The 26,216-nt window shown below is 47.4% G+C and overlaps 1 protein-coding gene across 1 annotated transcript; it reads right to left on the bottom strand.

Moving 5' to 3' along the window:
* Positions 1-1,804: 1,804 nt before the first annotated feature.
* APPBP2 (amyloid beta precursor protein binding protein 2) lies at positions 1,805-26,173 on the bottom strand. The gene is made up of 13 exons (XM_032707144.1): positions 25,994-26,173; positions 17,217-17,305; positions 16,352-16,503; positions 15,710-15,833; positions 11,158-11,326; positions 10,382-10,471; positions 9,892-9,959; positions 9,701-9,806; positions 9,286-9,410; positions 9,015-9,100; positions 8,473-8,663; positions 7,924-8,089; positions 1,805-7,140 (listed from the first exon to the last, which is right to left on the bottom strand). The coding sequence occupies exons 1-13, from the start codon at positions 26,132-26,134 to the stop codon at positions 6,887-6,889; spliced, it is 1,761 nt and encodes a 586-aa protein (XP_032563035.1). The 5' UTR covers positions 26,135-26,173; the 3' UTR covers positions 1,805-6,886.
* Positions 26,174-26,216: the final 43 nt, after the last annotated feature.

Below are 26,216 nucleotides of genomic sequence, written 5' to 3'. Positions count from 1 at the left end.
TGCTGAAGCTGGGATGGGTGGGTGGGGCTCAGCTTCTGTCTTCAGGAGAACAGAATATTTCTTGTAGCTGAAGGTAAACCCAGTGTAGGAGCACATGTGGCTGCATCAGAAAAATCCTGCCTGCCCTCAAAGTGTCACACTTGTTTAAGACAGAACTGAGCAAGATTAAAGGCTGCTCAAGACTTGGATTATCCTACAATTTTTCCAGTAGGACATGAGGTGACTTAGAAGTGACAGGAAAGCTCTCCAGGAAAACTGGAGCTCTGCCAGAAATAACCTCAGTCTCCTGACCAGGTGATGTGGGCAAAGAGGAAAGATTCACCTTCGAAGGTTCCTGCTCCAAGTATGATCAGAAAACCTTTGGAATAATCCATGGATGCACCAGTGCCCCTCACAGGGATTGCATTTTCCTGCTGTTGGATTTTGGAAGCTGGCGGGCAGCGGTGCTACCAGAGCAGACCTGACAACTGGGATGTGCAATTCCCGGGCTCTTCTCCATGAAACATCAGGGAATTCATGGAACTGTTGCACAACCTTGGCTTTGGCTCTTAAGGAAACTAAGATTTGAATGCATTTTATAAAGTGTCAATGAGTAACAAACCACAGGGAAAAAAACACCCCAAATCCCATTTCCCTCTGCAAACCACAACCTGAAGGGATGGAAACAAAGGCCACTGGTGACAGTTCAGGGCAGTGACACACATTTTGTGCCACAGGAAGCAGAAATGTTGTTCAGGGAGAAACAAAGGATGTCAGGAATAAGCAGAACTTGCTCTGCCCAGAGCCCTGCAGGAGTGACACTGGCACTGTCACCCTGGGCCAGGCAGCCCCAGGGCAGGAGTTGACCCTGCCAGGGAAGCACCAGAGCTGTGCCAGCCAGGAGGAGCTTCACAAAGTCCAAGGGAGCATTTCTCCTGATTCCTGGAAAACCCCAAAGCAGCCAGAGCCCAGCCAGCCCCAGGCAGGTTCTGGGGACTGTGGTTCTGTTTGTCACACGAGGAGGGGCCGATCCTCGCTCAGACCAACGGGGAGGAAAGTCACCCCTGGGAGGAACTGGGTGTGGGACTCCCCAAATCAGCACAACAGCCTCCCACCTCCCTTCTCCCTTCACCTGGGCACAGCAGTTGTGGGGTTGCTGCTGTTGATTCTTCCCTGGTACCAGCTGAGGGAAACAGATCTTTTTACAGTCCCCTGTGGTTGGCTTGTGCTCAGCAGCTCATCTTCAGCACTTCCAAAGTGTCACCATTTCCCTGGGGAAAATAAATGCCCATCTGAGCCCTGTGGGATGAGGGACTATGGGTCACTGAAACGACTCAAACCTGAGGGTTTGAAAATAAACCCCCCTAGAAAAGCCCATTTTCAACCCCCTCTGTGCTCAGGCAGCCACATGAGACACTTCCCTGCTCACCTGCACAAAAAACTTCCATATTTCCACAGCTACTTCAGAGGGGGAATAAAAGACCAGCACGCAGGGAAGGAGCTGGGAAGGATCCACATCTTGCAGGTAACACAGGTTCCCACTTCACAGGTACCCCACAGGCTCATCCCACAGCCCCCATCCACAAGGATTTGCCCACAAAGGCTGGAATGAACACCTTCTCTCATCCCACAGCCCCCCATCCACAAGGAGTTGCCCACAAAGGCTGGAATCAACACCTTCTCTCCATCCCACAGCCCCCATCCACAAGGATTTGCCCACAAAGGCTGGAATCAACACCTTCTCTTTGCCCCATGGAGCGACCGGGCCGAGGCAGGAACGTGCTGGGAGTGAAGTTTGAACCAAGTCAGTGCAGATACCTGAGGCTGCAGGAACACTCTATTTATTAGGTCAATATTTCAGTTGAGCAATACAGTTACAGAATATCACAATGCTGGTTACAAACAGGGGATGGTTCCATGGGCACAGACAACGCCGGGCTCTGCAGTCGGGGGGCAGGGGGACACCAAAGTCCACCCTGACACCACAGGGAGGGTGGTCTGCAAGGTCTGGTCATGAGCAAGAGACTTTTATATAAATGAAAGTGGCACTACAGGCAGAGATTCTGGTTTAGAGGTGGGTTTGTGTGAGTATTTCCATTTATACAGTTATACAGTTCAAGCAACACCTTTTTTTTTTTTTAAATGCTATTAAATTAAAATCCCCTGTAGTTCAATAAAGTATAAAAATAGTACTGAACCTGGTAATATTCAATAAAATGTAGAGTTCATTCACATCATTAAGTAGTAAAGAAATTGTAAAGTTGTAGTTACCATGGCAACATTGCTTCCCAGAGAGGGATATACAGAGAAGTTACACGTATGGTACCTGCGACGATTATTGAGCGATCCAACACTGAACTTGTGCACCACAGACCGAGTTTCTAAATAGCTCTATATATTTATATAGTATATATCTTCTTCATCTTAAAATTTACTTCTGAAAAGAAAAAAAAAAAAAAAAGAAAATGTGCACTTCAACAAACTCACTAAGGCCACTCATGCTATAGATAGCGAGGAGAGCGCCAGACGAGACCCCAGAGCACTCACAGCCTTCCCTTCCACCCCCCAGGGACACCTGTGCCACTGCCCAAAACGTTCCTGAGATTGAGGGACAAAAGCATTCCCAGAGCTGCCAAGGCTTCTGTGGGAATTTCAGTTGGTTTCCAGATGGAGGGAGCCCCGAGGCCCTCGCAGGGCCCAGAGGCACGAGGTGACAACCCCCCAGCTGCAACTGCGTTTGGCCAGGAATTCTCTTAGGAAACTTGGGAAAACAGGGAGACAACGGCCTCTAGATAAAACCAGGTTCTGCCCAGGCAGAGGAGGGAGGATCTGTGGGAGGGGTGGTGACAGCAATCCTGCCCTGTGTCACCTGCTGCCAGCCTGAGCCACGGCCCAACCACAGCACCCAAGGGGACATTTGTCAACAGTTTCCACCCTGTTTGAGGCACCTTTTCACCCTCTGCCACATGGAGGGCTGGGAAAAGGGAACCGACTTCCACGTGCATCTTGTACCACGAGAAGCAGCACCTCGAGCGAATTCCAGACTGCAGCACATGGACAGGAAAACTTCCTTTGGAGAGTCACAAAAACATCCCTGTGCTGGCAAGTTGGAATTCAACAAAACCCTCCAGAACAGTTTAACAAAACCGGTGTGCAAAAAGGAAACAGTCTGAAACCAAAGGTCTGGCTCCAGAGCAGGGAGTGAAGCAGCATCCAAAGAGCTGGACACCGAGGCAGACACAGACACTCCCTGGTTGGAATTATCCTGCTACAACAGTGACCAAACAACTGTTTGGGGCCAAATTAATTACTGGCTTGTTTACTTCGAGCAGCTGAGAGAGAGACTTGCAAAGACATTTCCCCCTCCCCTTCTGTCAGCTCTTCAAATCCGGGTGTGCTCCCCCTCTTCCGTAACATCCAGGGGGGAATCTGCCATCACCTTCCTCACTCCCTCCCAACTGCACGGAAAACAGGACTCACCCCTCACTGACCAAACACAGGAGGGAAATATTAAGGGTTTAACTTCATCAACAGTGAAAATAATTTCCCTTAAGGTGCCACCCGTCCTCCCCACTGCACCCGCTGACTCTGGGGGGATTCATTTACTCACCTTCAGGAAAAAGATGAATGTCCACAGGATTTCCACTCCCAGGTCTCCCCTGTCAGTGCCAGCACCAAACAGCCCCTGTGCAGCTGCCAGGGGGTGCTTTGTGTGCCTATAAATGCCAATAATTAATTCCCTGTGTCCAGGGTTCCATCGTGTCAGAACTGACACCCGTATGGAAACCTGCTCTGGGGTACGGCCAGAGGGGACACCTGGCAGGGCACTGGAAAACCCCAGAGCAGGGAGAACATAGGGAATTACACCCCCTGCTCCTGGAAAACCCCACAGGATAGAGAATGTAGGGATTGCACCCTCTGCTCCTCCAGCTCTGCCCAGGGCAGTCAGGCAGTGCTGGAGCCCCACTACAAGACTGACGCTGGCCCAGAGGGACGAGTCCTTTCCCTGCCTCTGGCACCATCCCATGGGGCTCCAGCTTCCTCAGACATATCCAGCTGGAACAGCAGAGACAGGAACACACAGAAGGGCAGCACAGCATTCCAGACTGGCTCCAGGTGCCAACAGGGACACTTCCAAGAGCTCCATCTGGGGGGTTCTGTGCCATCCCAGCTCCCGGGCGGGTCCTGAGCCCCGGCAGGAGGAGCTCCCGGAGCCAGAGGAGTTCCTGGAGCCAGAGGAGCTCCAGGGCAGCTGCAGCCTCATCCTGCCAGCCCCAAACAGTGCCAGCCGTCGGCACAGCCCCCTGTCCCACACGAGGGAGCTCAGCCCAGGGCCAGGAGCTCCTGCAGCCACGGGCAGAGCTCAGCAGAGCCCTCACGGGTCACAGCACGGCCCAGGCCACATCTCCTGGCCACATCCTCTACCAACGAGAATTCTCCAGGAGCTTTAGGACCTTAATTCCTTCCTGACAAGCCAAAGCACCAAGCAGACAACATCCTGAAGTGGCTTTAGGAAAGGAAAAGGAGTGACCTCCACCAGATTTGAGACTAAAGCCACTGATGGGACACGTTTGGTTGTGGGATGAACCTGCCCTGGCTGAAGGCAAACATGGAGCAGGGACACAGGGCAGGGCTGGAACAAGAGATGGTGTCAGTCCAACAATGCTCCTCATCCCCAACACGACCTCGAGAGCCCTGAGACTCCTTAGTCAGAAGCTGGACATGGAGACTCCGAGTGGATAAAGGATCTCCACAGGATGTCAGGGTAAGTGCAGGGACCCACTCCTGCAGCTCAGAGCCACAGAACCACTCAGCTTCTTCAGGACAACTCTGAGCCACTTCCCTGCCTGAGTTCAGACACCACTGTTACATGCTTGGTTTGACTGTAAAATAAGTTTTAACAGGATTTAAGAACTCATGAGAATGTTATAACCCATCAGTGCCTCGGACATCAGGGAGAAAAAGGTTTTGCTTTTTACAGCTGAATTTGTCTGTAGTTCCTACACATCATAAACAAAAACTGCTATAAATAAATTAGATTTTAAGTCCACACATACAGTTGGATTTTCACTGAGCAGCTGCTGAGGCCATACTGCAGTTAAGTCCTAATACCACAGGGGGTTTTATGCAAACCTTTCTTTTCACCTCAGTGAAGACATCCCAAGCATGCAATCATTAATCTTCCCTAACTACACAACTGCATTTTAAAGTTGATAATTACTCAGCCTTTCCCCCCAAAACACACTTGAAGGCACCAGTATATGAACTATTGGCCTGTAAAATTTCACTTCTTAAAAGAACCATTAAGTCATGCCCAAAAATCTCTATTTCTTCCCTGAAGACCATCCAGCACCTTTCCCTGGCCAGAAACCAACTGCAAACCAGACCCCAAAGGGAACATCCAGAGCCAGCCCAGCCCCAGCTGGGACTGGCCAAGGTCCAAACCCCTGAAAACAGCAGGAGAGAAAACTCCTCCAGCCCGAACCCGCTGGAAGAACTGAGGTACCACCAGAGTCAGGTCTAGTTCGTGTCACACAGACTTTCAAATATCACCTCAACACTGAGAAATAAAACAAAGCCAGAACAACACCCAAACCCACACCAGCAGGCAGCCCCCAACAGAAGGATTAAGACAAGCCAGTGAGAGAGGCATAGCCAAGGTCTGTCCAGTGAGCTCTGCTTCGGGAAGGAACGGGAAGGAACCGGTTTCTGGTTGTACTGGTGTTTAATGTAGAAAGGAAGCATCACAGAAAAAAAAAAAAAAAAGACCTGTTGTGCTTTTTTGGCATTTTCCACTGACCCCTGTGAACTGTACAGTAAGTTGTGTTGTCAGAAACAGAAAAGGGAACTGGATTGTTATACAAAACTCTTCTGTATAAACAAGGAATGGCCTCCATCAGCAGGTGAAAGCCCATCAGAGAGGAGAGCAGAGGTGGCTGCAGCAGAGTCGACCGTGGCTGGTTCTGCCTGTGGCACTGGCAGAGTGTCTGGAGAAGCTCACTAGGTACAGACATGCCATGGCTAAGGAACGGGCACTTCCTAGCTCTGGATCTATGACAGGAATATCATTTGCACTGATCAGACACCTAAATGAAAGATTCCTACTGGCAAAGTGAAAGCAGGGGCAGAAAGATTAAATTAAAGCCACTGGTCCAAAAGCGGTTTCTAGCAGCTGGTCCACTGTGGGTTCTGCTGGTCCTGCTCAGGCTGAGCACTGGTGGTGGCAACCAAGGACACCAGGATGGCTGGGCTGGGGGTCTGTCCCGCTCCCAGGTGAGCACTGGTCCAGTTCAGGGATGCACAAAGCACACGGTGGGGACTCCACTCCGAGCGCGGTTCAGCGTTGCTCCCAAGTGGTTCTCGGTAAGGCAGCAGCCCAGGCCAGGGCATCCTCCCTGTGCTCGCTATTTCCCATCAGCTTTGCTACAAAGATACAGCAGAAAGACCTTTCTCCTACAGCTCCTCAGGGAACAGCTTTTACTCTCTCTCTACGTCAGCAGAAAGCTCTCGGTGACACCTTCCATCCATAACAACAATGCAACTCTTTTGAACTCAAACAGTTTTATTTAATGTTTTCTTGCAGACTTTCTGCAAAGGAGCTTCTTTTGGAAGAAGAGAGAAAGAAGGGGTTGTTTTTTTTTGTTTGGTTTTTTTTTTTTTTTTTGGGAATACCAAGTTAAAAATGTGAGCCGAACTAAACATGCCATACACATGCTGAGAGGAATTGAACACACATTCATCCGTATGGGCACTCTTCAGTAGACTGGACCAGTGTTTCAACGCAAATTCCAGCCCCCAGAGAACTACATGGTTTAGATTTCACAGTATGACTTTTCCCCCTGGAACTCGGGGGGGTGGCGGGGGGGGGGGAAAGGAGAAAACCTTAACTGGTTAAGTGACCAAGTTCTTAGCTGCTCTGTCCATCGAGGCTCTGAGACATCAGGAAGGACTGGACCACCTCCTCCGTGGACTGGGGGCTGGTGCTCACGTCCTCCAGGGCATCCGTGACCGAGAACTGCCGGTCCCGCAACCGGTTCCAGTTGGCCAAGATATTGTGGTACTCAAAGACCTTCTCGTAATTGCCAATGGAATTGTACAGTTTAATGAGACCTCTGTAATCATATTCAAGTCCACTGTATCCTTCCCCAAAAAGCTTCTTTCCTAAAGGAATCCAAAAGAAAACTGGATTCAGAACATCCGCGCGCTGCAAATTGCTCAGGTCATTTTTAGCAACAGGCTGAACTTTTCTGTCAGGGCAAATCAAGAGCACAACACAACACACGGTGTTATCAACAGCCTTCCTGGATGATGGTCTGAATTCCATCCACCTCCTGCTCTGAGGGTGCTGGAACTGCACCCTGCTCCTCAGGGACTCTACAATCACATCATCACCTGCACCACAGCTTCACACGTACAGAATCTACAGCCCTACACAGGAGACTCACTTTGTGCCCCAGTCACACTCCAAATTCAATTTAAACAGTGAAGTTGTTGTTGTTTTCTACCTTAAAACCATATTTCTTTTTCTGTAACACACTGTACATAACTGTATGAAGCACAACTATGCCCCAAACCTGGGCTACAGCATGACCCAAGGATGCATTTGATTGGGGATTAAAATTCACTGCAAAGGGTAACAGGTAAGACAAATATTTAATGAGAGGAGTTATTCTGATGGGCACAGTCATTGCCCATTTCTTTCAAAATTTGACTACATTCTGCACTCAGGTTCTGGCCACAAGTCCAAAATGTATTTAATGGGTCTGTTTTCAATGAATTCTGAAGGAACACTGAAAATAACATGAGTTCAGAATTCAGTCCCCAGGAGAACATTAAAGAAAAAACCCATATTTACACTGAACACCCATATGAAATAAAGTATCTTGTATCTCATGAAGTTCTTTACTAAAACTTCCAGACACTTAAATGTCCTGTGTCACTCACCAATTGCTATGGATCTCAAATAAAGCTTTTCAGCATTTTCATACTGGTTCATGTCATAGTTGTAGAGGGAGGCGAGATGGCCCACAGAGAGGGCAACTTCATAATCCTCCTGGCCCAGGAGCTGCTCCTTGATCTGAATTGCCTTGATGTGCATTTCCTCTGCTTCCTGCAGGGTCAAAATCACAGAGGTCAGTCAGACACCTCTCACCCCACAAACAGAGGAAAAAGTTTAAAGAAACACAGCTGTGTTGCTGAACAGTCTGTAGTATTTTAGAAAAGGTAAAAAGTAACAAAGCCAAAACCAAAGCATTCTTAATGAAGTGGATCATTAAATGCTATCCACCAAACCCACTATCACCCCCTGAGGGCATCAAGCATCCCCATGGACTGTTTCTGCACAAAGCTTTTGGGATGAATCATAAAGCACAAGTTTTCCAAGCACAAAACTCCCGACTGAGGCTGTGAAACGTGGACACTGGAAACCCTCCCCCGGGACAGATTCTGGATGCCTTGCAGATGAAGTCAGGCCCTTCACACCCCCAGTCTCACCTTGAACTTCCTCATGGACTGGTACAGCCTGCCCAGGTTGCCGTAGTGTTTGGCTGTTTGCACGTTGAACTCCCCAAAGGCTTTTTTGGCCAACTGGAGCGAGGAGAGGTGCAGGTCATGAGCCTCCTGGAGCAGCCTCTGCTCTGTCTCCTTGTTGTGACAGTCTATGGCAATCTCCTCCAGGATGAGTGCTGGGGGCAGAGAGAGGGGCTGGCACTGTGCTGCACACCCAGGGCTCCCCGTGGGCAGCACAGAGCCATCCCTGGACACACCTCGGGACAGCTTGGGCTGTCACAAACTGGGACCCCCAGGGATCAAGCTCACAACCTATATTTGTATATTCTGTGTTTTTACACCCCTCAAAGCCTTCCAGATAAGTTGCAAAGAGTTTTCTTTGCGTTTTACAGGTGTGTTGACAGAGAACATCAAGGATTACAAACACCCAGAGTCACCTCCGTTGAAAACAACAACTCAAGTTCCATTGTCTGTAAGAGAACAGGATAAACAAATCCCAAGGAAGGATTTGAAGCGAAGGGAACTACCTTTCACTCTCTTCGAAGAGGCCAAGAGAAGATGGTCCTCTGGGAGAATGTGAGTTATAATGCCAATAGCACGTTCAGCATGGAATCTGAAATCAAGTGGAAATAAAAAATTCAAGGTAAACCTCTCTGAGTCAGCAGCTGACACAACACCCCAAACATTACTGCAATCAACATGCATTAAATCCTAATTGGAAAGCTGGATCATTTGAGAACATTTTTCTCCATTTACAGCAGTAAACGTGCTGCCAGACCCCCAAAGGGCTGAACTCACAGTGCATTGTCGAATTTGCCAGAGCTGTACTGGTGAACATATGAAGAATAAGCCAGGTCTTCGTGGGCTGTGGCTACGTGGATGTTTTTACCTCCAAACACCGACTGCCGGATATCGAGCGCTGTCTGCAAGAGGGGCCAGAGAAAAATTCCACAGTTAATACAGAGAAAAAAATCCCTGGCAAAGAGGGACAAAACCCCACTGCCTCTGAAATTCTCTACATACTTGAGACACTGAATATATAAAGGACACATAAGTCAGAGAAAGAATACAGAAAGAAAAGTCCCATAGTTGGTGGTGTTTGGGGGTTTTTTAAAGAACAGCATTGCAGTAATTAAATCAACTATTATCTGTCCCCATGAATTAACATTTCAGAGACTGAGAACATCAAGCCAGACACAGTCCTGCTGCCTACCTGATAGATGGCAACAGATTGGCAGATATTGTCTACGTTGAGCAAGTAAAACCCATAGTCTAGTAGCGTGTCAGAGTATTTGGGGTGCTTGGCTCCAAAATGCTCCCTGGAGGAGAAACACACTTCCATTATTACTAATCAAGGCAAGTCAAGCATCATCCTAAAAGGGTCTCTTCTGGAGTGCTGCTCACCTGGCCAGGTACACGGCGTGTTTGATGAGCTGCTCAGCCTTCTTGAACTCCCGCTTCACCACACAGGCCTGAGGGGAAAGGGAGCACGTGAGGAGCTGGGCACCCCCTCAGCTCCACACACTGCTGCACTCCCTGCTGCTTTTAGCTCAAAACATCCCTCTGCTTATTGAAGGACTTGGCAGTTATTTAAGGAAAGGATCACAGTATTAATAAACTTGTTTTATTCTGCCAGAAATGCCTGACTGAAGGGTTTGTGCTGTCTAGATCAAAGAGGGAAGAGAGCACCTTTTGATGGTAGCTCACAGCTTAACGTTGTCACGATGGTCATTTGTGCAGCTGAAGCTCAGTTTGAGAAAGGAAAAACCCCAGAAATACATCCCTGCCCAAGGCTCATGGAGTTGGATCCAAGAATTCTGGAGATACAAACTACCCCTACTCACTCTGGGTTGCAGATCAGGCACCAAAGCAACATGGAAGCTTTTAAATTCACCTTTGAGGCTTGTCGTAGCACATCCACCACCACCTTCACGGGCAGCCCCACCGTGATCTCCTTCATGGCCTCTATGCACCACTTGTAGGCCTGGGGGACACAGAGGGACCAACACAATGAAGCTGGAACTTCACCACAGCAAGAAAAATATTACCTGGCTCTGAAAAGCTGCTCATTTACATTCCAAAATTTCAAATGTTCTGTCCAATTGTTTACGTGTAACAGAACGTGACCTAAAAACCACTTTTAAGTTAATACTGAACGTGTAAGTATTTTATATCAGCCTAAGCATGTATTATTACAATTGCTTTTTCAGACAAAACTGTATTTATTATAAACATTTATAAAGATGTTTTTATAAAGATTATAAAATAATCTTTAAAGTCATCCTCACAATTCCCACTCTGCAGGACAACACCCTGGTCGGTGGATTCAGGAGCCAAAGGAAAACCAGAGTTTACACAGTGGTTCCACTTCAGAGAAAATTTTTAGAGAACAGGTGTAAAGCTTTGTTACCTGTGCTCTGCTATACCTTTTTACCCATTAAAATAAGCTTTTGTAACACTTAACTTCGAGAGGACCAACACATCCCACCAAGGTATCACACATCCCAGTGTCGGTCACGCGGACCAACTCTGACACACCAACTGACAAATCCAGGGTTTCTCTGGCAGTGCCACACACTGGGAGATCAGGGATGTGATGTGAGATCAGGGGCAGGATGTGGGTGGTGCTGCACCCCCTGGCAGGGTGCAGGGGCAGCCCCCAGCCCTCACCTCGTCGTAGTGGCTCTTGGCGAAGAGCAGGGCGCAGAGCTCGCCGTAGAGCGCGGCCTTGTTGGCCTGCTGGCCGTGCTTGGCCAGCTTGTCCATGTAGGACTGGGCCAGCTTGAACGTCTCCTCCCCCAGGTGGTATTTACAGTTCCCGTTCCGGACGTGCAGCAACCTGGGGGGGACACAGAGGTGAGCTCAGGGAGGCTGGGAATCATTCACACACAGGATCACAGGATCACCCAGCTGGGAAAAACACCTCTGGGATCATCGAGTCCCACCTGTGACCCAACCCCACCTTGGCACCCAGAGCCACATCCAGGCTCTGCTTCAACACCTCCAGGGACAGTGACTCCACCCATTCCAGTGGCTGATCACTCTTTCTGTACAGAACTTCCTCCTAATGTCCAACCTAAACCCACCCTGGCACAGCTTACAACTGTGCCTTCTTGTCCTATTTCCTGAGAGCAGAGTGTGATCCCCCCCAGCTCTCCCCTCCTCTCAGGGAGTTGTAGAGAGCAATAAGGTCTCCCCTGAGCCTCCTTTTCTCCAGGCTGAGCCCCCCCCAGCTGCTCCTCACAGGACCTGCGCCCCAGTTTGGTGTGGCACCCTCAGAACTGCCCTGGCTGGCGTCAGGAACACACAATTCTGTTCCCAGAGCAGTTCTGGTGCTGCACGTTGGCTCTGGCACAGCAGGAATTGTCACTGTTGGAGATGTAAATGAGTTCACATATTGATGCAGTTTTGCACATCCAGTGCTTGAACCAGCCTGGTGTGGTGGCTTTGTGTTTTATTTTTCATAAAATCTGTTCTCAACCCTGATGAAATGCCATTCCCAAAGCCCTGTCCTGTGCAGCAGGAAATCCCTTCCACCTGCTTCCCAAAGGATGGTAACCTCAGCCAGCCACTGAGTGAGTACACACAGAGCTCCTTTTCCTGCATCCCTGCACTTTTCCCTCAAACCCTGCCTAGCCCAGGGCTCCAAATGGGCATTTTTGTCTTTTGGGGTTTCCTCACCAAAGATTTAGTCACAGTCATTTGACATGAGATCCAGCAGCACCAGAACAGAGTATTTTCTTGACCCAATCCACAACAACTCCACCATCCTCTCCCTGCCCTGCCCTCTCCTATCCCACTGCCTTTCCATCCCAAGGATTAACAGGAGCCTCAGGAAGCAGCCAGTCACACACAGCACTAGTGAAACCTCCTCCTGTTCCTCTAGAGAAGTAACAGCTTCAGCTTCTGGCAACTGAAGTTAAAATAAAAGTAAAGCATTTTTTTCATTAGTGTAGGCTGATGCTTATTTACTTTAATGAGATACATTTGGAATGGGTGCCTTATATTCCAAGCCCACGGGGCAGAGGTGGATTCCCAGCCAGGGCAGCTGTTCCTGCTCCATGGCAAATGCCTGCATGGAGCACACATGAAATCCGGGTGAATTAACCTCCCCTGGCCCCCCTGGAGATGTGTAATTAGACAGTGAGTAACAGAGACTGAAAAACAGAGGGCAAGGCTTTGGCAATCAGGACAACAGAACCCAGTGGTGCTGCACTGCAAACAGGCTGGAACTCGGAGTTAATGGATGGCAAAAGCATTTTATTCCTGTTATGATACCTTAGGATAAAACTCCCAATAAATTGTTAAGGGGGAAGGAATGAACAGTGAAGGTTTTGCTCAAATTTTTTTCTTCTCTAAGCATGTTTTCTGTTTCCACTAACACCAAGCAGAGATTTAAGGTGCTGTAGCACAGAAACACAGCTCAGTTCACCCTAAAAACTCAGCCTGTCCCTCGGTTTCCTATCCTATCATCAAACTCAAACACTGACAAGAAAGGAAATAAAGTTCCCCTTTTCCTGAGCAGGGAGTGGAGACAAGCACATGACAGATGTGCATTTGCTGCACAAAGAGAACATCAAAGAACAGACCTTCAAAAACCTTGCAAGCAGCTCCACAAACACCAGCCTTCCAGGGGCAAACAGCAACCAGGCTCAGGAACAGGCAGAGAAAAGCAACACCCACATTTTTCCTTAAATATGGTCTGAGAACTAAACACGATGTGCAAGTGCATTGTGTGCTTGGGCACAGGAACATTCCAGCTACAAGAGACAGGAATTATGAAGAAACTGGAGAAAAATTAAGCAAACAGCTTCCCTAAAGAGGCAAAACCATTCTGCCTGCACCATTCAGCTGGGAGCTGCTCTGCAACATCAAAACCTCGGAGCCCAAATCCCATGTAATGGTATAAGCCAGTGGGGATAGCACTGCAATTTAGATAAGCTCCTGGGAAAGATCCTATCCAGTGTCTGGATGCTTCAGTGATAGTGTCTTAAAACAAAGAAATCTCCCAAAAAACCAAGCTAAACCTAAAAGCCAATCCTCTAGGATAAGCAGAGTTTATGTGATCCAGCTCTGAGTAACAAAAAAATCCTTTATTAATCCAAAGGAATTCTAGAAGATAAAGCCAAGAGGAAGAGAAAAGGCCTCGGGATGTTTATGCTAATGGCTCTGAACCTCCTTTGATGTCTGCAACAACAGCTTTTGGGGACTAACCTCCCCCAATAAAACCAGTCTCTGGGAGCCAACACAATGTTACACAGCAGCTTAGGAAGTCTGAAACCACCAGAAAAAAAAACAACCCAAGAATCAGCAAAATGTGAAACAATGAAGTGGGGGAACCACATACTCGTGTTATTTATTTGTACCTTGTTGTTTAACACACAATAACGAGACAAAGCAAACCAAGAGGAGCACCACATGCAGGAGAACAGTACACAAGATCATGAAAACCTCCAGTCTTCCCAGCTTCTCCACATAATTTACTACTGCTGGTAGAAGGAAACACCAATTCGTGCTTAAATAGCACAAAACTTCCCATGGTTTTAAACTCCACTCTATTACCAATGCAGTGTATTAATTCAACTCCCAGAGTCAGACTTATTAGCACTTAGAGCAAGAGCTGCCACTTTTTTAAAGGGTCACACTGGATTTGAGTTTTGCTTCCCTAAAACTCCCCCAACCTCCAGTGCAAAGCCAGTGGTAAGAACAAGATTTCCTGGGGCAGGGATCAGGTGGGAGCCACACAAAGTTTCTCTCTGAAGTCAGGAGGCTGAGTGAAATCTCTGCTCTGTCCCACAGAAAGGTGTTTGGATTTCACACACTGAGCCCTTCCCCGAGCGCTTTAAATCCTTTCAGTGTGACACAATCCCAAATAAAGGCTGCAGTGTGTTTGGGAGATGCCAGAACGTCTTCCCATTCCCACTGCTGCCCAGAGGGATGATATTCCTTAGGGAACAATGGCTGTCTCTACCAAACCCAGTCAGTTCTAACACAGGATGCTTTTTCCCAGCCCAAAATGAAAATCTCCTTTCCACGACTGCTGTCCAACAGAGAGTTCCATTTTTCCCTTTCTTTACCTTCTTTTCTTTTTTTTTTTCTTTATATTCAGAGAAGGCAACAGTTTATTTAAAGCAACTTCCCCAGCTTGCCAAATGGCTTGATACCACCAGGGAACTTTTTTTAGACTAATTAGAAGGCAAAGCACCAAGTACTAACTGTGGTTCTGTATCCCTCACTCCTCAGTTCTGGAAGGTGGGTACGTGTGCCCAGTCTCCTGGCATCAGTTTATTGCTGGAATGGCAGCCAGCAGAACCAGGCAGAGCAGTGTTGCCATGGCCCTGGGGCTGGCACAGCACATCAGCAGCTCCTGGCAAAGCCTCTTTCCTCTTCGTGTTTGCCCAGCCATAAACAAGATGCAGGGCTTTTTTTGGAGCAGCTTCCCCAAAACAAGTTTTGCTCTATATTCAACACAGCACATGCTTTGTTCTGTTTTGCAGTAGCTAAAAAAAAGTTCAGTCCTGTCCTAGCTCTGCTCAGCAGCCCCCAGGTAACTCCTGTGATCCCTGGTGTTCCCAACAAACCCCACCTGGCCACTGGCTGCAGTTCATCTCACCCGGATACAGAGGTGGAAGAGCTACCAAAAACTGAAATATGATCTCCATCAATGCAATATCAATCTCCACAGGCCCCTGAGAAACAAGGCAGGTTCAAAACCCAAATGCCTGCTAACAGCAAAAAAATTCTTTCCCAAATGCTTCCAGCTGTGGCTCAAGGTGCCCACAAGAGCTGGACATCCAGATCTTTACCTAACCCCTATGCAGCAAGAGAACTCACTGATCTGAACCAGGAAAGGTAAGTTTTGCTTTTATTTCTGAATCTGTAGCACTTGAGTTTGGATTTGGCAAATTCTTCTTGCAGCAAACAGAACTTGAGCAGAGTCCACCACTGAACATTCCTTCATGTGCAGGCCTTGAGCAAGCAGGGTGCTGGCCCACTCCCACTGCCCAGCCACGCTTCCCAGGAGATATTGGGAAGGGCAGCAAAAGAAGAGGGGTTTATCCACTGTTTTCTGTGCTGCCAGCTTACATGGTGAAAACCCAGGGATTAGTGCAGAACAAGCAACTCCTGAGCCTCAGCTCCAGCCAGGAGAGTGTTTTGGTGCAGCACAACAGTAAAGGAGCATCTGGAGTGGATTCCCCCCGGGAATGGAGGGGGAGCTCACCTCACACAGCACTCCACGGCACGGAACCAGTGCAGGATCTCATCGTGGAGGGTGCACAGCTGAAGGCAGGACAGGAACACCTTCTCAGCATCACTGTACCAGCCTGCATCCGACAGGAATCCCCCTGGGAAAACAGCAGGGACAGAAATGGGAACCCTTTCGAAGGGATAAAGGCTTTGCTCAAGTCTTGTGAGATGACTCCTTATTTCATAGACCTGCATCTACAGACAGAAATCCTGCCAAGGTCAAATGCTCCAGCCCTGAACTGAAAAGGATGAAATCTGAGAGTAGAAGGATTCTCCTTCAATTAAAGAATTCTCCTTCAGTTGAGCATGACTTGTTGGTATGACCTAGTTTTCCTACAGTTCTCTGTCAAAAAGAACTTACCAGTAATAAACACATTTAAATTCCTTACATTAAGCATCGCATCTGCAAAGAAATTTTAAGTCTAAACCATTTGAAATAGAAAAGCCTATACACTCTTAGATATTCAAATCCAGTGTATTTTTCTTAAGACACCAGAGTTTTCTCAAACTCACACTCCAAAACACACAAGTTCTTTAAAAAGATGTCACAGACATTAACATGAAAATAATTAGAAGTTAGATTAAGTGAAGCTTGCACAGAGAAAGCAGCAGTTACCTAAAACAAACCCAATCTGGATTGCTTTTTCTTTGACAGCAGCATCTGACTCTGCAATGTAGGAGCACCTTCTGCTGAAGGAATAGGCCAGGACAGAAGCCACTTTGACCCCATGGTCCATCAAAGCCTGGAAACAGTGATGGAGCAGATGTCTGGAACAAAAGAGAGCAGAACTCGATGCCACACGAAGTTTTTAGAGCACTGGCTCTGGGGTGCCATGAATTCACATGAGAGAAATCAAGCCCAAGCCTCCCTCAAACCCAAAGCAGATGAGGACCAGCATCCCTGGGGGTCTCCAGGGTAAAGGATCACAGTGTGGGATGGTCCAACACCAAGGGAGGGCACACAGAGTTCTTCACAAGGACACCTCCGGTGGAAGGAAAACACAGCCTGCCCAGGCAACATGAAAACTGGGAAACAAGGTTTTCAGCCCAAACCGAGGAGGGAGGAAGCCTCAAATCCCCCCTCCCCCAGCAGTCAGCCAGACGAGCAGTGATGGCTCCATTAACATCACACACATGCAGAGTCTGGAGACTCAGAGCTCATTCCAGTTCCCAGGAATCTGATCTGAAACAGTGGAGTTCTGAGTGTAACACCACAAATGCAATATTTAATGACAGGAAAGCTCTTGAAACTGGGGCAGTCCTGTCAGCAGGAGAACCCTTCCCTCAGGATTTGCTAAGCCAGCAGGACGTGGGTGCTGTGACTGCCACTGCTCAGGGTCTGGCTGGGCACCCACGAGAAACTGGGGGGGGGTGTTTTTGCATCATTTTTCTTGTTTGCACCTTTTTTCCCCCCCTCCTCTCTTCCAAGATCGAGAGCTTAAGGGCTGAAATGGGAATTACTGGTTTGTTAAGACACTCACCTTTTATCTAAAGCTCGTAGCACCTTTGCAAAAACTTCTAGTTCACAAAATTCACTACCCAGCTGGCACAGACGGCCCTGTTGGTAAAGCTGGAAAAAAAAAACAAACATGGAAGCTAAATTTTAAGATTAAGATTGAGTTTTTCTGGGAAATTTAGCTTAATGGTAAAGAGGACTCATGAGGAAATTGAGACTTTAGAGCATTGAAATCCAGCAGGCTAAAAAAGTAACAATTCCAGAATCACCACAGGGTATCACCACAGGACATAAGTGCAGTGTTTAAAGGCTGAGCACACCAGCTAGGAGAGCTCCAGAGGGGCTTTCAAGGGTTTTTTTTATCTATAAAATGTGGGGGTTTATCTATAAAATTTTCAAGTGGCTGCGTCCTCCTGCATCACCAAAACACTGCCACACATAAGCTACAAACCCAAGAGAAAAACCAAGAAACCCCTAAAGTCAGCAAAAAACACAATTAACAGCTTTGACACATAAGCTAGAGCACAGCAATGCAAATATACAATATACAAATAAACCCCAACCCACAAGTTGTGCAAGGGGTGAGTCAGCAATCCCCAGCACCAGACAGGCACGAGCCCTGTCCCCATTAACACCTGAGCTCCCACAGGCAATTGCTCCCTCGGAAAATGGGAAAACTGGAGTGCAGTTGTTGGTGCATTTATGGAAAGCAAGGGCCTGTTTCACCCCCAGAGTGATCTGTGCCTGCAGATCAGCACATTTATCAGCTGAGTTCTTCACAACAAACCAAGAGACACCTGCCCATGCAGTGCAGGGGGAAGCTGTGCCACATGAGGATGTAAATACCATGGATTTACACAGGTACAACAATACAACAGTGACTGTGCAGAGAAGTGTCAGAAAATCCACTGTGAGTGATTAATTCCCGTTATCCTGAAGCCCCTGACCCACAGGTGTGATCCAAGGAAGCACCACTGCACACCTGCCACTGCCACAGCTACCACCAGGGCTCTAATGACAACACTGATGTTCCTCTCAGTCCTAAAAAGGGCTTAAAATCCTCCCAGTGAGAAGCATCTCGTGCCTGGTTCACCTTTTTCTCCACAAACACTGGTGGATTAGTACTCCAAATGCAGCAAGTGAGAACATCTCCAGCCAGAAATTTAGTTTTTAAGTCAACTCTTCTTACAAAAGCACATGACACTGACTCCACAGCACGGCAAGTTTGTTATTTTAACAGCAGCACCTACAAAAAAAAAAAACAACCCTCCAAAAATACTTTGACCTAATAACGTCAATTGCCAGAAATGAACGTTTTCCTTTTAGTTATCTGTTTTTTTTTTCTGGGGGATAATAAATAAAAAGGAAGTCTTTTTAAAAAAAAACCAGAGTGAGTTTGCATGCAAAGTTAGTGCTCAGATAAAGCACTTCAAAGGGATCTGAGCTGGATTCTCTCTGGCACTGAAGGAACAGCCAGGGTGGGGTGTTTAAAAGCTACAGTCATGGTTAAATGGTTTCATTTCTTCAGCACAGCTGTCTCAGGGCAAACGCTCTAGAAAACCTAAAACATATTTTCTGCAGTAATATATTAAAAAAAAAAAGGGGGGGGGGGTTAAATTGCCTGGTTTTCCATGCCCAAACTGCATCCTGTCAATATTTCAACATTTCTGGAGGGAGCCAAGGCACACACCCAAGGTGTTTTACCTGGATTTAAGGCAATCAAAGCCCCATCACAATTCCCAAGCACAGTATCATTCCCTCCTATCACTGAGCAGTGGTAACTAAAAACCCCAGAGACTCCTGGCTCACCAAAAACCAACTGTAGTAAGACTTGTTAAAATTAATATTTATGAGGTTACATAAACACATCTGGGACTGTGCCCACTGTTACATGTGATTCCTAAACTGCCAAGGAATAAAAGCCCTGGTGGGGTGGGAGGGAAGGGCTCAAACTCCCCTCAGCTTTGACACATCAATTATTTGGGGCACACCTAAAGGCTGGCTCAGGGCCCCCAGGTCCAAGGTGCCATTTTTCACTGCTCTAAGCAGAGATAAAAATCTCCCTGGGACCTTCACACCACCACTCACCCCTTCCCTCGAGGAACTAACCCAGCTCTGAGCCTCTTGGAGCTGTTGGAGCTGTTGCAGCAACATTTTCAGACAGGATTTGACATGGAAATAGTGAGTTACACTTCAAACTGTGAAGGAATTCCAGGAGATTCAGTAACACTCATTTGTTCATTGAGGACTGAAGAAATGGTTCTCTTGTCAAAGCTCCAGAGAGGCAGAATTCCTGACCACAGCCTTGCTACATAACCCAAAATACAAAACAAAATAGTGATTCAAGGAAAACATGTCCTGACACGAACAGCAGAGCCTGGGCTTCTGAACAACTGTTCTTTTCTGAAGAGAGAAATGCCTTCTAGACACCAACTTCACCTATTTGGAGCCTACCAGGGATTTATTTTTCTCTGACTATGGGACTCCACCAGCTCACACTGCCACATCCATTCTGGCACTGCAAACAGGTATAAATTTAATATACAGGTATATTATTTACATACCTGCCCAATTCAGCTGTGGGAAATCCACCCTGACCCTTCTTCAGGATCTGAGGCTGAATATTGAATTTGTAACACACTCACCTAAACATGCAAAAGTTGCACATCACAGTGGCCCCAATTAAACAAATTATTAACATTAACTTGTTGTTATCTATTATATCATAATTCTATTAAAGTTCTCGTTGGATTTCTCTCCCTGAGTAGATTAAGCTGAAGAAAAAAAAACCAAACAACAAAACAACTTCTTCTAAACATAATAAAAATCATTTTAAAACTTATTTTTTAAAGCAGCTGGAGGTTAATTCCAACCAGTTGCACAAGGACCCTCCAGAGGAGGAACTGAACACGCAATTTGAAAAATATGCTCCTGTTGCTCCAGCTTGGAAGAGGAGTGAAAAATATGGATGTTTCAGTAAGAATTACAGAGGAAATCCAAGGAGCTCCCCAGCATGTTTTGTAATGCCTAACAACGTAACGTGGAGCATCCTGCCAGGCTGGGGAAGGACTCTGCACTTCACAAACAGCAGGATTTGGGAAAAAAAGTTTGGCTGAAGCCATCATCTTCCTTCCCCACTTGACAAGGAAGGAAAAAGTTTCCTGAGTAGACAGTGCAGTGAATGAATCCGTTGGTAAACGAGTCAGTACAGATGGGGCAGGGGGCACGGCCCTGGAAAACAACCAGCTGGAAATTTAGGGACATTCGATGCTTTTAAGTGTCAAAACCATCTCCAAACCTCCAGCCAAGCCCTGGTTCTACTGGAGATTGTTTGAGGCATAAAAAAATGCAATTTTTCAACTCTTCTTGGAAAACATATTGACAGTTACTAGGCTGGTCCTTACAAACCTCCATCCATTAAATAATCAAGAAGAAAAACAACACTCTGGTTTCAGAGACAACTTTTGGACACCCCAAACACTCCCCACCTGCTCTCTGTGTCACAGCAGCACAGTTTGTGTTTCACAGAGGGACACAAATCTGAGCCTTCCAGTGACACAGGCGGGAGATTCTCCTCAGCAGTAATTGGGAAAACCCAGTTTGCTTTGGAGTTAAATCAGCCCAAAGGAAATGAAGTGGAAATAGGAATTATTGTTCAGCAGGAGCCGAACACCTCTGTTCATGGTGTGACCTCATTATCTCAATTGTGATGAGTTCTACTGTCTCAGACTCAGCAAGGAGACTGAAAAAAAATGGAGAAGCTACAGGATATTGGGATGAGAAAATATGTCCCATAGGTAGAGGTTCAAAAAAAAAAAAAAGCAATCTGAGTAATACGAGTCAGAAGGTAAGAAGTTTCAAACGAGGAAAGACACAACAAGGAAAGATGGTTCAGCTCAGATCTAAATTTAGACTGGAGAAACAAGGCATGTGTTAATAATTGGAAAAAACTCATGAGGTGCTGATTCTCCTTCAGAGGGAGGGTTTGATTTGCAGCGGTGGCAGAAGGGCAGGTTGGGTTCCAGCAGCACTCAGGGAGGCTGCAGGGGGTGTGCACTCCAGAAACCAGCCCATGCTTCAGTTCTGACCCCAAACCAGCAGCACGAGGGGAACAAAATGTGAAATCCCACTGGGGGGTCCCAGCAGGATCCCACAGCACAAGGCTCTGGGATGCTCTGCCTCCCTCTCACGCTGAGCTGGTGACCTTGTTTGTGCTTCCCTGGGCAGGGAAGCTCAGCCACACTTCACTTCAGGGGGAGTTTCTCCTCCTCACATCCCCTGGAGCCCCGGGATGGGACAGTTTCATTCTGATTTACAGAAATGATGATGATCCTTCCTCAGTCAATCTGATCTCTGAGCTCCATCTGTGCTGCAATGCAGGGAACGGACGTTCTGCTGCTTGCTGGGAACAGTCAGCAAATTCCTGTTTGCTCACTTTCTTTGGTTCAAAACACACCCAGACGTGAGAGAAACCAAATTCATGTCATCCCCAACTGTTCCTGTGGTTAATGATCGCATCAGAAAGCACTCCAAGAACACTGGACTCAAGTTATTGTCAAGAAAAATCAGTTGTAAAGAACCAAAACCACACAGTCCAGAAAAGCCATTCCAAAAGGAAAATAAACATGGGATGAAACTCCTTGTTAACCAACACAAGTCCAAGATGAGCCTGTCAGTGATTAACTGCAACAAATACCTGGGACAGAGAACACTAAAGCACCTGGAGACCCAAAGTGATGAGCTAATTACACAAAACAGAATATAAGGCTGAGGCACAGGGGGAAGGAGCTGAATTCTGTGTAGGGCACCAACTACAGAGTTCAGTATTTGATTTCTGCCAACAAAAACTAGATCCCTTACATGAACACCCTCCCTCAGAGCACCATCCTCACCCCAACAAACTACAAAATACAGTCATTTGATTTTTTTTTTTTCTTTGAGGACTTACAGTTTATTCCAGCTGTCACCACTTTTTCAAGTAGAATTTTGGCATTTTGCTCATATGCTGGCTCTCAAGTTAAATGAGATCCAGCATATTTTTTTCTTTGGCTTCTAAAAACTACACCCCCCTCTCTCTCTCTTTTCTCCCCAGCCCAAAAAAAAAAAAAACACCCAAGAGGAAAGAGAACCTGACTAGTTTAACTAGGAAACAACCCAACCAGGATATACACACACCTGGCAAACACCCAAAGGAAATAAAATATCATATGTGAGCACACTTTTATTTTGCCCTCCAGAGGCAGGTGTTACTTGTAACAATACTAGTTATTAAGCTCTTCAAAATACAGCTGTGATTAATAAGACATTTAAATATTTTTTAGCTCAAATGTAGGCTTGGAAATTTCCAGGATATCCTCCCAAGTGTCCTGCTCTGCCTCTAATGGTTGCAAGGAAAAGTCAAACACTGCTTGAAAAAAAAAAAAAAAGATATCCAGTGACACCCTGCTGAACCAGGACAGGTTTGTTGTTTTACCACAGTCATGATTATTTGATATTCCTTGTTTTGAGCTTTACTCACTGTTTGAGAATGCTCCAGAAAGACAAATGTGCTCAGTGTGAGGGGCCTGCCTGCTCCTGGGACTCTGCAGCAGGGCCCATCTCTTACCAAACCCACACCAAGAACATCCCACAGCTACCCCAGGGTCGACTCCTCGTTCAAGTCCCAAAATTTAACAATTCTGGAAGAAGTAAAGTTCAAACTAATTGAATTTGTTCAATAAACACAGGCAATATATTGTGACAATAGAGCCAAACACTGGATCAGAGGGTACCCTGGGGAAAAAACCAGGACACTCTGCTGGCATTCTCCTGCCTTTTAAATCCCAGCACAGTGACTGTCTCTGCTGCTGGATCTTATCTGTGGCTTCTGAATCAACCTGAACACACTGGTGAACCTGTGCCAGCCTGGCAAATGTTAAGTTTGAGTGTTCCTATCAATGCATATGACACAAAAAGTCCTGTATGGCCACAGCCAATTAACATCTGTATATCAAAATACAATCTGACTGACACCACTGTTTATTTTCTGCAAAAATCAGTGGAACCTTCTCCAGTACCACAAACCATGATTAAGAGCTGGACAACAAACCATTACTTCCAAATTATACCCACTCACATGTGAAAGATTGGGGAAAAAATTATTTTTATCTTTTAATGATCACATAATGAAAGGGATTCTCTGCCTCTTTTAGGGTCCAAATGCAGGTGTATTTGTGCAAATCCTCAATCACACACCACTTTTCCTCAGCTGTATCTGAAGGATAAGGACTGTTCCACAGGATGCTAACAACTGACACCACCCCAACACAGCAGCAACACCACCAGGTAGCCAAACAAAGATTTAATAGTCTTCTAGTCTGTCTTACTTTGGAAATTCTACTTCTGGATGGTCAGGATGAATGGAATATGGCTCACCAGGCTGAAATGGCATTAAAATCCACCTGATTTTCCAAATAACTGTATCCAGAACTGAACAGCTACACCACTTGTACTGCTGTCACCAGGCAAACAGAGACACCAAGAACCAGTTACCAAGAGTTCTGCAGGTGCACAGGAAAATGCAAACACTGTTTCAGGAGATCTGCACTCTGGGCTGGGCTCTGAGGCACTCACTGCAGGTACACACTCTTTAGTGAGGGCTGAGGACTTCTCTCAGCATCCCATCCAGGGTTTGGCACATTTAGGGATAAGCTAATTTGAATGTGACTATTAAAGGGGACAGTTATGGAATCACAGGACAGTTTGGGTGGGAAGGGATCCTAAAGCCCGTGTCATTCCAACCCCCTGCCACAGGCAGGGATGCCATTCCCTAGACCAGGTTGCTCCTGGGCTAAAATTGGTTCTCCTGCACAAAAAAGGTGGTAGGAGCAGAAGCCCAGCCTGCCCTGGGCAGCCACGGAACACTCAGTGCACGAGGGGCCCAGTTTTCCTGTTCCCTGTGGCACATCCCAGACATGCAGATTGGTGAGAGGAATGTTGGTGCAGGACACACACTCCAGGTCACCAAAGACTGTCCTGGTGTAAAACACAGAAGGAACAGAAAAAGCGAGGGGGAATGGCTTCAAACTGACAGAGATGAGGTTTCAAGTGGATATTAGGAAAAAATATCTCAGGTACCGAGGCCCTGGCACAGGTTGCCCAAAGAAACTGTGGCTGCCCCATCCCTGGAAGTGTCCAAGGCCAGGTTGGACAACCTGGGCTAGAGGAAGGTGTTGGGATTGGAACAGGATGAGCTTTAAGGCCTCTGCCAACCCAAACCACTCTGTGACTCTATAAAATTACAGTCACTAACAACAGCAATAGTGTCAGTACAACACAAACATTATTTTAGGGACAGGTACTTAGCACATTTATTACCCAACAAGACAACAAACCAACACACAGAAGCAGAACAAACAGGTCAGAAGGTCTCTTCAGAACTCAGATGTGCTGCTGGACCTTTTTTCATCACGGAACAACTCCACACGAACCTGAGTCAATGTAACCACTGAACACTGCCAACAAAAGCACCACAAGTCAGTGATGTATTAAGCTCACCTGCAAGTGGGTTTTTAAACAACACTTGGACATTTCTATCATCAGACAGAGATTTTGGTTTTATGCTTTTAAAAGCCACAGAGCACCATCCTCTCACCTGAATGAGCATGAAGACAGGCAATGCCAAGGAAGTTTATTTGTCAATAGCTCATACCTACTAACAGTTAAAAGTGACCCCCAAAATATTTTCCCATATCTTTAGCCTTTATCTGATGAGATTACCAGGTGTCAATCACATCATTTATCCATGAGCACACTCATGTGTGGTAAAAAGGGGTTTCCATCCTCCTCAACACCCAAGGCAGACAAGTAATAACCAGTACACAGAAAACGTTCATGCCCTTTTCAATGCCACAGAAGCAACTTCCCTGTGTCCACTGAAGGCATTCCTTATAAATACTATTACTCTCTATGTACGTGACAGGTCACTACCTCTGGTTCATAAAAAAATCACCTAAAGGATTACTTCACTCAAGAAATCCTCAATTTTTAGAAATTCGCTGGCAGAGGAAAGAAGGGTTAACCCCCATCTTAGGTTTTTGGGGAGGGTTTTACACAGATTGTTTCTCTCCTGATGATGCTAGTTTCCAGCAGTTCCTGCACACTGATGAAATGTCTCTTTAGTGGACAATGGAAATTAATGGACTATCTCAGTACACCTTTTACAGCAACTCTCTACATTTCAGGGGCAGCTGAATGAGAAACAGCCCTTTCAGCAAGGAATGATTTAATGCTAATAAACTACACCGTCGAACGACTCCCAGTCCTTTTCATCTGGCTCCTACCAGATCATTAATACCAGAGCACGGCAAAGCGCTCCTTCAACCACTGACATCACCATCTCCAATACATCAAAAAAAAACGGGGAAAAAAAAAAAAGGCGAAAAGGAAAAACACATATTCCAACACATCCAGCCTGGCCTCATCCTGCCCCAACCGCTCCCCAACGGCGAGGAGGCCCCTTCCCCCCGGCCCCCAAGGACGGGCCCCGTGCCCGCGTCCCCCCGGGGGCTCCCCCAGCCCCTCACCGCGGCCTCGGGGCGGCTCCCGGGGGCACCCGCAGGGCCCCGGCCCTGCCCGAGCCCCGACCCGCAGCCCAGGTGGCCCCACAGGCCCTCGGTCCCCCCGGCCCGTCCTTCAGGGGCCCCGCGGCCCCTCAGCGCGGCCGGGCCCGGGCCGACCCCCGGGGCCGCTTCTCCTTCCCGCTCCCGCAGGCCCGGCCGGGCCGGGGCCCCGCTCGGCCGCCCCCCCCCCACCCCCCCGTACCTTGTAGTACACGTCGAACTGGATGTTCTCGGGCAGCGAGCGGATGTCGCGGCGCCGCGCCCGCCCGTAGCTGTCGACCACGGCCGAGATGGCCGTGTTGTACAGCGTCTCGGGCACCCACTCCAGCTCCACCGCCGCCATCTTGGCTGTGCGGAGCCGCCTTCCCCTCCCTCCCTCCCTCCCTCCGCCTCCCGCCCGCTCCGCCTCGCGGGGCTCCCGCCGC

Source organism: Chiroxiphia lanceolata, chromosome 20, assembly GCF_009829145.1.
Source record: "Chiroxiphia lanceolata isolate bChiLan1 chromosome 20, bChiLan1.pri, whole genome shotgun sequence".
NCBI lineage: Eukaryota > Metazoa > Chordata > Aves > Passeriformes > Pipridae > Chiroxiphia > Chiroxiphia lanceolata.
Note: the sequence above shows the minus strand (reverse complement) of the source record. Positions and strands in the feature narration are given on the sequence as shown.